Source organism: Aotus nancymaae, unplaced genomic scaffold (genome assembly GCF_030222135.1).
Source record: "Aotus nancymaae isolate 86718 unplaced genomic scaffold, 86718_ANA_hifiasm-v0.15.2.pri h1tg000057l, whole genome shotgun sequence".
NCBI lineage: Eukaryota > Metazoa > Chordata > Mammalia > Primates > Aotidae > Aotus > Aotus nancymaae.
Window position 1 is genome coordinate 31723044 of NW_026988471.1, and position 15349 is coordinate 31738392.

The 15349-nt window shown below is 36.5% G+C and overlaps 1 protein-coding gene across 3 annotated transcripts in view; it reads left to right on the forward strand.

Annotated features, from left to right (window-relative positions):
- The window catches only part of TTC27 (tetratricopeptide repeat domain 27), a 191180-nt gene that overhangs the window by 146917 nt on the left and 28914 nt on the right, over window positions 1–15349 (forward strand). For all 3 annotated transcript variants that reach the window (XM_021674421.2, XM_021674423.2, XM_021674422.2), the window contains 2 exons: window positions 1511–1563; window positions 5893–6058. In XM_021674421.2, coding sequence (XP_021530096.2) covers window positions 1511–1563; window positions 5893–6058 — 219 coding nt within the window. The remainder of the gene's footprint in view (window positions 1–1510; window positions 1564–5892; window positions 6059–15349) is intronic.

Genomic DNA, 15349 nt, shown 5'->3' on the forward strand with positions numbered 1-15349 from the left:
AGCTCCAGGGATTCAGCAAATTATCTCAGAAACTGCAGATAAAACTGGTTTCAGGTTACAGCAAGCAGTTCCAGCAGTCAGGCTGCTTTCATTTTATTCTTTTACAGCTTTAATGTCTCTACTAAGATTCCCCAAACATTCTCTCATGTTCATGTTTTCCTTTAAATCTTTGAACATGTTTATGATAACTACTTTGAAATCCTACGCTTATTTCAACATCTCTTTCATTTCTAGTACTGTTTCTATTAACCGATTTTTTTCCTTTGGTTATGGAGGAAATTTTTCTGCTTCTTTCCATGTCCACATTTTTTAAAAAAATTGTATTCTACACACTGTGAATACTATGTTGTTGGGTTTCTTGGTTTTATTCTGTTCTCTTAAGGAGGATTAAGTTTTATTTTGGTATTCAGATAAATCACTCATAAATCAGCTTGTTTTTAATCTTTGTTAAAGTGGGTCTGAAGTTGTTATTTTCTTATAACCCTTTTTAAAAAATATATATATAGAGAGAGAGATGGGGCTTCACTCTTTTTACCAGGCTAGTCTCAAACCTCTGGCCTCAAGTGATCCTCCCATCTTAGCCTCCCAAAGTGCTGGGATTATAGACGTGAACTACTGCACCCAGCCTTCTAATAACCTTTTCTTAAGGTATAACCTCTCTAGGATTGAACTTAATGCTATGGGCAATCAACAAGAACTCTTGACTTTGGCTGGTTTGGAACTTGAATAGCTCCTAGCACAGTGTGACCTCCAAAATCTCCATTCAGCTCATAGCTCTCTAGTAGTTGTTCTTTGCCAGACTTCAAGAAGTTACTAATTTTGCCATGTGTGTAAGTGGAGGTTCACTGCCATTTAATTTTTGAATCATATGTGTGGGACTTGAGAACTATATTTACTATATTAGATGAAAAGTGGAACAAAGCGAATTATATAATTTATATCATTCTTGTTAGAATCAACATTTATATAAATTCAACCCAATTAAACTGATTTAAAAAAATTTATATAACAGTTTTATTTTTGTCATTGGGTATAGGAATAGGTAGAGAAATGTATTTGATGGATGAAATACTAGGTGGTAACACTGGAGAACAGATTCTTTTTTTTTCCCCCTATCCAGTGAAGAAGGATGTTGGTATAATGGCAAAATCTTTTAAGATAGGAAAGAGTATGCATTGCCTTTTTTTGTAATAAATCTATGTAGTACTATATAGAGTATGTTGTAAATTATCTTAACTATTTTGTACATCCAAATTTGAAAATAAAATCTTAACTGAATTGCTAATTAGTACAATAATAGTTAAATTGCTTGGTTGATTTTTTAACCTTTTTCTAAATTATAAAAGTCCATTTTAATTTAATTTTGCCATATACCTTTAAACATACCTTCTTGAAAATTGTGGTTTTAAAGAGTATATATTGGACTACGAAAGTGTGTTGTACTTTTGGTTTCAACAATAATTTTACCTAAATGAGAATAGTTAATTAACTGAATTCTCTATCATTTCAGAATGCTGAAGCATGGAACAATTTATCAACCTCCTATATCCGATTAAAACAAAAGTAAGTTCATCAGACAAATATGAAGAACTTTGCTTCCAAAATAAATGAATGAGATTTTCTACAACTGAACATTATTTCAGCGTTTCTCCTTATTGTACCTTTCTCACCCATGTATATGAAATAGAATAACTTAAGTAGAATAACCTAATTCAAACTAAATTAACTTGAATTCTAAATATGCAGTTTATTTCTTGAAAACATTTTATAGGTAATAAAATAAGAAGTGTTGCTTGATATCTTTACTTAGTACTGAAGTTTTACATTCTACATTTCATTACGTGATAAAAGCAAACATATGTTTAGTTGGTCAACTGAGTTGACAGTTATTTGTATTAATTGCTTGCTTTGTATTAGACATTATTGAGAAATGTGAATGAATATGAGCCAATGTCTTCAGGGAATGTAGTTTTAAAAAATAAAATACTATGCCATCTTATTTTAAAAATTGATTAGTATATAAGCTATTTGTGGCAAATATCAAGTGAGAATATAAAGAGGGCAAAAATAATCATACATGATATTTGTAGCACACTTATTATGTGCCAGCCACTCATTTAGTCCCATAGGATCAAAGAAGAGAGAAGGTGTGTGATCTGGATCAGAAATGCTTCTGAGAGAATGTTGGACTCAAGCAGTAATTTGAAGGATGGATAGAAGGGGCAGAGGAAAGCCTCTTAGGCAAGGGAAATGATGTGACCAAATGCAGAATGACAGGAATGAATGTAGTATTTTAGGAGATAGGAAGCAAAATAGTCCAGCTATAGAGTAATTTGAAATATTCAGTGAGAGATAAGGTTAGAAAGGTAGTTTGAAGTAAAATTGCAGTATTTTCTGATTATTTGACTAATGAGTTGAGACTGTCCTGTTGAGAATAGGAAGCCAGAGATTTCAGTGTGGTAATTTCATGAAGAAAGAAGCTTTTGGAGAAGATTTATCTGGTGGCAGTATGTGAGCAGACTAGAGAGGAAACTGGAGACTGGGAAACCAGTTAGGACACAGCTGTTGTAACAATTCAGGCGTGAGATAACTAGAGTGGAAAAAGAAGGGGCAGATGCCAAACCGTTTATAAAGGAGACAACCAACTAACTGGGCTTATTGACGGGCTACGAAAAGTGAAGGAAAGGGAAGAGAGAAGGACTGCTGTTGCCAGAGTTCTAATCAATTAATTAAAGGATGGATATATTTTCATTTTTATTTGGCCTTATTTTCAAACTTAATTTAATTTTTCTTGGTGGAATCACAAGATAATTTCTGAAGATATCATTGAATCCATATTATGTTGAGATCATGAAATGCTGCCTCTGATCTTGGATGGCAGTGTACATAAAGTACTGTCTGTTCGACCATTCTCTTCAGAAGATAATATTATGTTCTTGATTGCAACTGATTATGTTAAAACTCTGGAGACCTTTTTGGTTTAAAGCAACAGGCTGGGGAAGTCCCTGTCATAGTTGTAGAATGATCTCAGTGAGTTTTTCTGGCAACCCAGATAAGTTTGTACGTAGTGAGGCTCTTGATACCTTGTCTTCCAGCCCAATCATGTTAGGAATTCTGCTTTCTCTCCTAGGGGTTCTTGTATATTGTTTCTCAACTTTCTTAGCTTCTTGTAGCTCCACAAATAGGTTTTTGTGCAAAAGTGGAGTTGTAAGGTCAGAGGTCAATCATTTCTTTATTCTTTCCTGTTTACTCTTTTCTTTCTTTGCTAAGGCTCCAGACAAAGCTAATGGGATTGTTATTTCTGAGGTAATTATTAATGCTCCTCTCAGAAGAATCTATTCATGCCTTAAAACGGCCCATTAAACTATTTCATTTATCCCTTGGTGGTCACAAGATTCTTCATTAAAGTGCTCTCTTTGCTGTTTCATCTCATTCCCCTCGGTATCATGTTCCTGTCAGTCCCATAGAAAAATGTCTCATCTTCAGATATAACTTTCATGTGTAATATCTCTACTATAGAGGGATTTTGATAAGTGAATCCTGAAATGAAGCACCTTACAAAGAAGCTATATTTACCAAAAAGGAAAAAAGAATTCATTGAGCAATTTTGAGGCTAGGAAATTATGTTTAGAGGATGGGAGGACATATAAGAAAGATAATCCTTATGGTATAGATTTCTACTTGTTGAGTTATTTTCCAGTAGGATAACTTCTCCTCCAACCCCTGTGGACAGGAGAACTGAGGAGTCTTGGTCCAACAATGTTGGAGGCAGTTGTTGTTAGATGGAGGTGGTGATGGGGTAGAGTAGAGAAAGGAAAAAAAGAAAAAAATATTCTAAGGAAACAGTGTATGACTGAAATTGAAGACCTGTTTCCTTTCTTTCTTATTGAGTTCCCTTGTATTTTTGCAAGAAAGGAATCCCTTAGATCTCTTAGCATCAATAGATGGTAAACACTCTTAACCTTTGTATATCTAAAAATGTTTCGTTTTGCATTTATTCTTGAGTGGTAAGTTTAGCTGATTATAAAATTTTGGCTGACAGTTATTTTCACTCAGCACTTTAAAAGTAATATTCTGTTGTCTTCTGTCGTCTTACTGCTGATGAAGTAAATATCTGTTGTCATTTCTTTGTAGATACTAGGAATATCTTTCCTAAATTTCACACAGTATTTCTAGATATTGGTTTGTCTTTATAATGCTCAGTATGTGAAATATACTTTTGATAATAGAATTTGGATCTCTATTCATTTCTGGAGAATTCTCAGCTTTTTGATACAAAGAATCCTGCCATGCTCTGCATTTGTTTACTGTAGAATATCTATCAGATGTATAAGTCTTACCTCTTATTCTTTCCTCTGTCTCTTCCCAGCTCTTTTATTTTTTAATTCAAATTCTGTATGAACTCCTCAGTATTATATTCCAGTTCATCAGTTTCTCCTTGACTATGTGCAGTCTAGTTTTTGTTAGCTATTGAGGTTTTTTTGTTGTTTTAATGCCTCTTTCAATACTGACATTTCCAGTTAGTTTTTATTCACATCTCCTTGTTCTTTTATAATTTCTTCCTGTTTTTGTTTCACAATTTTCTGCTCCTTTTCAATATAAATTATTTCTTTGTCTCAGTATTCTAAACAAATTTATTTAAAGACTTGATAGATTGTTTCAATTGTTCTTTAAACAATTAAAAAAAATTTTTTTTCACTCCTCCCTCTCCTCCTCAAAATATTTATTTATTTATTTATTTATTTATTTATTTATTTATTTATTTGATGGAGTCTTGCTCTGCCACCTAAGCTGGAGTGCAGGGTCATGATCTTGGCCCACTGCAACCTCTGCCTACCAGATTCAAGTGATTCTTGTGTGTCAACACGCATCCGAGTAGCTGGGATTACAGGCACGTGCCACCACACCCAGCTAATTTTTTTTTTTTTTTGAGACAGAGTTTCGCTTTTGTTACCCAGGCTGGAGTGCAATGGCGCGATTTCGGCTCACTGCAACCTCCGCCTCCTGGGTTCAGGCAATTCTCCTGCCTCAGCCTCCTGAGTAGCTGGGATTACAGGCACGCACCACCATGCCTAGCTAATTTTTTGTATTTTTAGTAGAGATGGGGTTTCACCATGTTGACCAGGATGGTCTCGATCTCTTGACCTCATGATCCTCCCGCCTCGGCCTCCCAAAGTGCTAGGATTACAGGCGTGAGCCACTGCTCCCGGCATTTTTTTTTTTTTGTATTTTTTAGTAGAGATGGGGTTACACTGTATTGGCAAGGCTGATCTCAAACTTCTGACCTCAGGTGATCCACCCACCTTAGCCACTCAAATAGTGCTGGGATTGTAGGTGTGAGCCACCATACCTGGCCCCCTTAAAATTTTATCTTTAGTAAATGTATGTCCTGTTGTTAGTTTTGCTGACTATAGGTTTTTTTCCCACACGGTGTAGAATTTTGGTTTGCAGCATTTTGGTTGCAGATTCATGAGGAGCGTGTTATTTTGTTTTGACCTCCTTGCCTCTGCTCCCTGTGCTACTGTCTGCACCTTTTGTCTTGCAGGTTTACAATTGTACTTTCTTGGCCATTCTGACTCCAGGTTTGGAACTTGAGTGTGCCTTCTCTTGAGGTGATACTGCGATTGATACCTAGTTATAAAATAATGTTCTTGTTTCCAGTAAATAGGAAAGGAGTATCTCTGTATGTATGCTACATATACCATAGGGTCAGTCATTGAATTTTGTAGGGAAATTTGAGGTGGTTTTGTGTTGTTTGGATCTCTAATTCTTTTTCTTAATGTGAACGAATAAGGACTGGTAGTCTACATTAGCATTTTGTACATTTAGCTATGCTTTATTCTAATAAAAAGGAGTTCATTATTGATCTCTTTAAAATTTGACCTTCAATAGAGTAAAAGCTTTTAGAACTTTACAAGAAGCTCTCAAGTGTAACTATGAACACTGGCAAATTTGGGAAAACTACATCCTCACCAGCACTGATGTTGGGGAATTTTCAGAAGCCATTAAAGCTTATCACCGGCTCTTGGACTTACGTGACAAGTACAAAGATGTTCAGGTAGGATATTAATATTTTGTTACTTCAGTTTGTGTTGTATTAATCCTTGATGATATGGTACAAATTATTTCCTTGAATATGCACAGGAAAATTTTGTTAAATACATGTAACATATGAAAAGGGTATTTTTTTCTAGTCAAATATTCTTCATTATATGTCGAATTCTGGAATTCTAATGTCAAATTTGTTTGTATAGTCATAAACTGAATATTACTGTGACTCAGTTATGAAAATCTGATAGATATGTGGGTTACATATGTATAGTCACTTAGCAGAAACTAAATAGAACACTGTGTTACTTATCACTTTGGGTATCTCAGTGTATTCTCTGACTTGTGGTAGCTGGAGTAACTCCTTGAGTTAATATAGCTCCTGCATGTATATATGGTTTTCTTTCTTTCTTTTTTTTGGGAGGGGAAGTCCTTTTTAAATATCGTACATTATACATCCATTATAGAAAGAAGGGACTTGAATTTTACAGCGTAAATATCACTTAAAACTGAATGAAGTCTGGGTGTGGTGGCTCAAGCCTGTAATCCCAGCACTTTGGGAAGCCGAGGCAAGCAGATCACTTGAGGTCAGGAGTTTGAGACCAGCCTGGCCAGCATGGTGAAACCCCATCTCTACTAAAAGTCCAAATCTAGCCAGGCATGGTGGCAGGCACCTGTAATCCCAGCTACTTGGGAGGCTGAGGCACGAGAATTGCTTGAACCTGGGAGATGGAGGTTGCAGTGAGCAGAGATCGTGCCACTGCACCCCAGCCTGGGTGACAGAGTGAAACTCTGTCTCAAATTGAATAAATAAATGGGTGACACAGTGAAACTTTATCTCAAAATAAACAAACAAAACTGAATGGAATGATAGCCAAGTGAATGGAGGGATAGCAGTTTTACATCCTAGAAAGGGTAGGGGCTCTAGTGAATCTGTTTGCACAGTCTCCTGACAGTCAACAGTTGTACTGAAATCTTCCATTGAGACAGTTCTTCCTCTTCTACACTTAGTGCCTTGGCAAGGGCACTGATGAGACTCTGAACAGATCTCAGTATGTTGTGACCACTGAAGATAGTGTATATCTCTTGTTTACTGCAACTGTGATTTTTAAGTTCTTTCTTTACTGGGAAAGATTTCTGAAACCTGTTCCTAAAATCTCAAGGAGAATGTAAATCATTTATATTGATAGTATATTCCATCTTACACTTGAAAGAAATTCTGTTGTTTTCTTTCATGTTAAAAAAAAATGTACATGAAACATTTAAATCGAACACTCCTCATTTAGACATTGCTGCTGGCTCAATTCCAGCATTCTTTAGAATCACACACTTTCAGAGCAAAAAGGGACCTTAGCGGTCCTCTACGGCTAGGCTGAGTAAGTTTACACACCAAGTCAGAAAAGAGTGTGAAACTCCCCTCCTTCCTGGTAAGCTAGACGGGGGGGTTCTTCAAGCTGTCAGTCTGTTTTTCTATCCTCTTGGTATTGCTTCACTATGTCATCTCTTCCTTAATTGTCTTAGAATTGGCTTCCTTGGTCAGTCTGATCCCATTAATCTTCTGTCATCTGCCTCTATTTCCTAACTGATCTTTTCTTTCTGTTGTGAGTGAGATTTCCTCTCTAAATCTATACTTTAACCACAGTAATCTCCTTCATGTCTGCTAAGGATTAGTAACAACTGGCTCACCAGGTTGACTTTTTGGATCCTGAGAAAATCCTGATCATCCTTTCATGCTTGACACCAGTAGGAGTTGTTTTATATAAGGTACCCAGATGGGTCTAGGCCTCTCTCTTCCAATAAGAGGCAGACTTATGATATGTACTCATGAAAGCAAAGGGCTTTTCTATTTGCTCTTTTATTCTCCTTCACTTCCCAAGGCACATAGAACAGGCCAAAGTGGTGTGTGGTAAAATAACAATAATTAATATTTACTGAGGACTTGCTGTGTGTCTGAAACTATCCTAAGAACTTCACATGTATTAGCTCATTTACTTCTTACCACAGCTGTGGGGATAGGTTTATACTATCATCATAAGCTATATCTGACCCTGGATGGATGGATGGACAGATAGATGGATGGATGGATGGATCTCCCCACCCACTTGTTTTAAGGAAACTAATAATATTAGACAGAATAACTGTTCAAAGATTGTTTGGTAAAGCTGTTACTTGTATATCATTAAGAGTTATAAAGTCATCAGGATAATGCTGATTTTAGTTGACTTAGATGAATTAAGTATGGCAAATCTTGCTAACTTATGAATTCTAAAAGAAAGGCAAGAAAAAATGAAGCAGAAGTGGTTACAATAGCTGAAAAGGTATTGTTTTATTTAAATTTCTTTTTTCTTACCATCCCCACCACCCCCAGATTAGGAGTCTCATCCTCTCTCAGGATGAAAAACATTCTTGCTAACGTTTAGATAATACTTCTGTATTTGAATATCTGTAAATGCATGAGAAGAGAGGTGATATTTACAATAATCTATTGGTAGCAACAGTGGTATTATAGATACTAAAGGACATAATTTTGGTAAAAATAACCTGAGTATATAGATAGTTGATTCTCATAAAACTTTGAGTTGTGATTTGCCACGTTGGATGCCAAATCAAAATCATTGGAATTTTAAGAACATTTACTTAGAAATCTTTCAGCCAGCTGGGCGCAGTGGCTTGCTCATACCTGTAATCCCAGCATTTTGGGAGGCCAAGGCAGGAAGATTGCTTGAGCTCAGCCCAGGTTTGAGACCAGCCTGGGCAACATTGCAAAACCCTTTCTCTACAAAAAATACAAAAAAATTTAGCTGGGCTTGGCGGTATGTACTTGTAGCTATTTGGGAGCTGAGATGGGAGGATCTCTTGAGCCTGGAGAGGTTGAAGCTGCAGTGAGCCATGATCACACCACTATATTCCAGCCTGTGTGACAGAGCAAGACCCTGTCTCAAAAAAAAAAAAAAAAAAAGAAGTCTTTCAGCAGCCTTCCCTAAGAAAGAATAAGAGGACCCAAAATACAAAGAAATGCATTTGAGCATTTTTCAGAAAAGGAAAAAAATATAAATATATATATATATATTTTCCTAGTATGAATTCAGATACCATGATTTAAGTTTAATCTTAAATAGATTTTTCAAACATATTTTAGTGGTCATAGTCTTAGCTTCTTCTCTAATCATGGGGAATTTTCAATATAGCAAAATTAAGTTCTCATTCCAATTTAACATGTTGTAATCCTGTACCTGTTTTTTCTACTTTATGGATATGGATTATTGCCATTAAAATTTTTTCGTGTGTGTGTGTGTGTGTGTGTGTGTGTAAACTCATGCTTATTTTAATAAACATGGGTAAATTAGCCTCAAATTTTTCTGTTTTTTCCTCACTATTTGTAATTAAAGAATGAGTGAATATACTACCTTTATCATTTTCTTTTTTGTCCATTTTATAATTTAATTAATATTTTAATTGACAGACTCTAATTGTATACATTTATGGAGTACAATGTGACATTTTTGTGTATACACACACACACACACACACACAAGGTGGAATGATTAGATCAGGCTAATTAACATACCCATCACCTTGTTTACCTGTCTTTTTATGGTGAAATATTTGACATTTTATTAAGGTATTTTGAAATGTACAATACGTTATTGTTGCCTGCAGTCACTGTGCTGTGCAGAAGATCTCAAACTTAATCCTCTGTCTGAAACTTTGTATCCTTTGCCCAACAATTCCCCATTCCCTCCCCACCCTACTTCCACCCTACCCTGACTCTGGTAACCATCATTCCTTTCTGTATAGTTTTTATTAGTATTATAGATATGCTACTGATTTTTGTATGTTGATTTTGTATCTAAATTTATTTAATCAGTTCTAATAGTTTTTACGTGGACTCTTTAAGGTTTTCTCTAAGATCATATTGTCAGCAAATAGAGACAGTTTCGCCTAGTCTTTGCCTATTAGAATATCTCTTATTTCTTTTTCTTGCCTAATTGCTCTGTCTAGGACTTCTAGTACTATGTTGAAAAAAACCTTTGTCCTAATTTTGACTAATATATAGATTGGTAAAACCCAGGAATGCTTTTCTATAGTAGCACTTATTTGTATTCATTTCTAGATTATACATATTTTTATTCATCTATCATAAAACTGATTTTCCAAAAGAAAAACTGATTTTCATGTTTCTACATAATTAGCTGCTGTTCAGTTTTCCAGTTTTTGAGTATTATAAATAATGTCATGAATATCCTTGCAAACAAATCCTCATAGATAGCCATACTTCTTTCCTCAAGGTAAATTCTACTGCTGATTTGTTAGGAAATTTTTCCTTTTCTTACTTTTTTCTTTTTCTGGATACCTTGAGCAACATTTTGGGAAAATGATTTAAGTATTGCATTATTGACATTCATTTGCTGTTTATATGTGGAAGAGGAAGGAAAGGGGATTAACATATATTTAGTGCTTACTATGTTTCTGCCACTTACCACAGCTTATCTTTTATTGGGCATACAGTATGTGAAGTCAATACTAAATATTCTTCATTTTATAGTTGAGACCCAGAGAGTGTATATAACTTGAGCAGTCATTTGGCTAGTAGGAACTGAGGATAGAAATCACAGGTAGGCATATCTTATTTTTTTCTTTATGCATGCCTTGAATTCTGTTGGGAAGATTTATGTCAAATTAACATGATTTTCCTATCATGTTAATGTGCCTGTGAATGATATCTAATAAAGGTTTTTAAAAATTGAGACATGATTTGCAATAATAACCCAGGCATTGTGGCATGTGTCTACAGTCCCAGCTACTTAGGAGGCTACAACAGGAGGATTACTTAAGCCCAGGAGTTCAAAGTTTCAGTGAGCTATGATCGTGTCACCACACTGCAGCCTGGGCAACAGAGCAAGACCCCATCTCAAAAGAATATGAAATAAAATAAGAAAATGAAAAATAATTTGCAGATAATTTTAACTACTATATATTCTTCTTCTTCTTCTTCTTTTTTTTTTTTGAGACAGAGTTTTGCTCTTGTTACCCAGGCTGGAGTGCAATGGCGCGATCTCGGCTTACTGCAACCTCCGCCTCCTGGGTTCAAGCAATTCTCCTGCCTCAGCCTCCTGAGTAGCTGGGACTACAGGTGTGCGCCACCATGCCCAGCTAATTTTTTTTGTATTTTTAGTAGAGACGGGGTTTCACTATGTTGACCAGGATGGTCTTGATCTCTTGACCTCGTGATCCACCCGCCTCGGCCTCCCAAAGTGCTGGGACCGCGCCTGGCTTCTATTATGTATTCTTATGTAATCACCACCCCAAACAATTATGGACCATTTTCATTATTACAGAAAATTCTCTTACATGTGTTTCCAGTCAGTTGAAATGCCACCTCTTCCCCTCATGAGGCAACTACTTTCTGATTTCTGTCTCCACATTTCGGCTTGCTTTTTTTTGAAAACCATATAGCTAGAATCATACAATATATATTCTTGCATATTGAGGTTGTCCTTTGTGTGTATTTTTATTTGATGCTTTCTTTGGGGCAGGAGAAGATGGTGTTGATGTGCAGGGGGGCAAGTTGCCAATGAAACTGATGTCCTGGGACACTTGCTGTCTGTGCATTACCTGAAAGTAAAGAGAGGAGGAGGGAATGGATATATGTTGCACAAATTATAGCTTTGGAAAATAGGTATTCTCTCCGTTTATCTGTTGCTGTATCTGAGGCTTAGCAAAGTGAATTAATAAGGTTGATTTCTTATAGCTAGCAAGCAATAAAGCTAACGCTTGACATCTGGCCTATTTAATCTAAACCCCTTTCCACAATCCAAGAACTGTTATTTTTGCTTTTTGGTTTTTTTCTGAAGAACTAAAAAAGACAATGCTAAACTGCCTATCTTTCTCCGATAACTGAGGTTTGGGGAAGCCAAGGGTCAGGGTTATCAGACCAGGAAACAGAACAAGTACTTAGAGAGCTCCAAGTGGAGCAGGGAGTTAGCCAAGCAGGGGAGGTGGGAAATTACTTCATTCCTGGCCTGGAGCCCTCCTGGAAGTTTTTGTAATGGGTCCTAAGGCAGTCCTATTCCTTCCTGCTATGAGGACCTCCAGGAGTCAGAAGGGCCAGTGCCTTGCGCTTTAGGTCAGACTTTGATGAGACTAGTCCAAGGAAGTCAAGGTTAGTGTTGGGGGTGGAGAATAGTTAATACATTTCTCTTTGTAGAGATTCTTCTACATTTATGTTGGAATTGCCACTCCTCTATATGAGAGGCCTTCATCTTTCTTCCCAGGCCAGTGTTAGTTTCCCAGTCATTCTCTGCTTGCTGCATTCCCTAAGTGTGGTTCCTGATGGAGGTGAGAAATAGGGATGGGATGAAACAAAAGTTCTTCTGTTACCTAAATGAAATAGAGAAGTGAATAAGGGATTTAAAGGCCATTACATGAACTCAGTGGCATGGTATTGGTTTGGGAGGGATGTGAAGGACTATAGAGCTGTTTTTACTGATTAAAATGAGATCTGTCACATACAAAGAATTCCTCAATAAGATTATCAGCAGATGTATCATCATAAACTTCGGGGACCAGAAGGCAGTAGGCTGTTGTATTCCAAGTGCTAAAAAAAAAAAAAAAAAAAAAAAAAACCTGTCAGTCAAGAATCCTTTATCTGGCAAAACTGCCCTTCAAAAGTGAGGGAGAAATTAAGACATTCCCAGATAAACAAAAGTTAAGGAAGTTCATTACCACTAGAACCACCCTGCAAGACGTGCTCAAGGGAGTCCTACAGGGTGAAAAGACACGAGACAATAACGCAAACCCATATGAAGAAATAAAAATCTCAATAAAGATAAGTACAAGAACAGTTATAAAAGCTAATATTATTGTAACAGTGTTTTTGGTTTTTGTTGTTGTTTGAGATGGAGTCTGTCTGTGTTGCCCAGGCTGGAGTGCAATGGCGGGATTTCGGCTTACTGCAACCTCTGCCTCCTAGGTTCAAGAGATTCTCCTGCCTCAGCCTCCCAAGTAGCTGGGATTATAGGCACCTGCCACCATGCCTGGCTAATTTTTTGTATTTTTAGTACAGATGGGTTTTCACCATGTTGGTCAGGCTACTCTTCAACTCCTGACCTCAGGTGATCCACCCACCTTGGCCTCCCAAAGTTCTGAGATTATAAGCATGAGCCACTGTACCCAGCCTGTTACAAAGTTTTTTAAACTGTACTCTTAGTTTTCCACATTATTTAAGAGACTAATACATTTTTTTAAAATAGTTATTAATCTAAAAGCCAGTAGCATTGTAACTTTGGTTTGTAGCTCCATATTTTGTTTTCTGTGTAATTTAAGAGACTAGTGCATTAAACATACTAGTGTATGTTTTGGGGTACACCATTTATAAAGATGGAATTTTGTGACATCAACAACCAAAAGGGGTAAGTATAGCTCTGTTAGAGAAGCAGAAATTTTGTATGTTAATGAATTTTATAGTAGACATGTATAGAACATCCTACCCAACAACAGCGTACATATCTTCTCAAGTGCACATGGGACATTATCTAGGAGAGACAGTATGACAGATCATGAATTAAGTCTCAGTAGATTTAAAAAGATAGACATCATACAAAGTATCTTTTTTGACTACCCCAGGATGAAAATTACAAATCAACAGAAGTAAAACTAGAAAGTTCTCAAAATTATGGAAAATAAACATAATTCTTAATCAAAAAAGAAATCACAAGAGAAATTAGAAAATACTTAGAGATGAATGAAAATGAAAATACAACATACCAAAACTTGTAGGATATAGCAAAAGCATTGCTAAGGAAGAAATTTATAACTCTAAATGCTTACATTAAAGCACAAGAAATATTTCAAGTCAGTAACTTAACTTTACAACTTAAAGAACAAACTAAACCCAAGGCTAGCAGAAGGAAGAAAATAAGAATAAGGATTAGAATGAAGATAAATGAAATAGACAGTAGAAAAATAATAGAGAAAAAGCAATGAAACCAAAAATTAGGTCTTTGAAAAGATTAACAAAATGGACAAACTTTTAGATAGATGGACTAAGAAAAAAAAGAAAAGACTCAGATTACCGAAATCGGAAATGAAATATTACTACTGATTCTACAGAAATAAAAAGACTATGAGAATATTGTGAACAAATGTATGCCAGCAAAGTGGATAGTCTAGATGAAATAGACAAATTCCTAGAAACACAAAACCTACCAAGACTAAATCATGAAGAAATAGGAAATCTGAATAGATTGGTTTTTTGCAAAAAATGGAAAAACCTATCTTAAAATTCATATGGCACCTCAAGAGACCCTGGATGACCCAAACAACTTTTAAAAAGAATGACAAAACTAGGGGACTCACACTTCCTGATTTCAAAACTTACCACAAAACTGCAATAGTCAAAACAGTGTGATACTAGCATAAAGACAGATGTATAAACCAATGGAATTGAATGAAGAACCCAGAAATCTTTGCATATATGGTCAAATGATTATTTTTTTAAGAGACAGTGTCTTGGCCAGGCACTGTAGCCCACAGCTGTAATCCCAGCACTTTGGGAGGATGAGGTGGGCAGATCACCTGAGGTCAGGAGTTCGAGACCAGCCTGGCCAGTGTGATAAAACCCTGTCTCTACAAAAAATTAAAAAAATTAGCTTGGCATGATGGTGCATGCCTGTAGTCCCAGCTGCTGGGGAGGCGGAGGCAGGAGGATCACTTGAATCTGGGAGGCAGAGGTTGCAGTGAGCTGAGATTGTGCCACTGCACACTGTCCTAGGGGGCAGAGTGAGACTCTGTCTTGGGGGGAAAAAAAAAGACAGTATCTCACTCTCTTGAACAGGCTGGAGTGCAGTGGCATGATCATAGCTAAGCTATGCAACTTTGAACTCCTGGGCTCAAGCAGTCCTCCTGCCTCAGCTTCCTAGGTAACTAGGACCACAGGAGCATGCCACCACATCTAACTAGTTTTGTTTCTGTTTCTGTTTTTTTTTCTGTAAAGACAATCTCTTGCTGTGTTGTCAGGGTTGGTCTCCAACCTCTGGGCTCAAGCAGCCTGCCTACCCGTGCCTCCCAAAGTGCTGGAATTGCAGGCATGAGCTTCTGCACCTGATTCAAATAATTTTTGACAAGGGTGCCAAGACCATTCAGTGGGGAAAGGACAGTCTTTCAACAAATTGTCCTGGGAAAACTGCATATCCACATGCAAAAGAATAAAGTTGGATCCTTATCTAATACTGTATACAAATGCTAACTCAAAATGAATCAAAGACTTAAATTTAAGAGCTGCAACTATAAAACTCTTAGA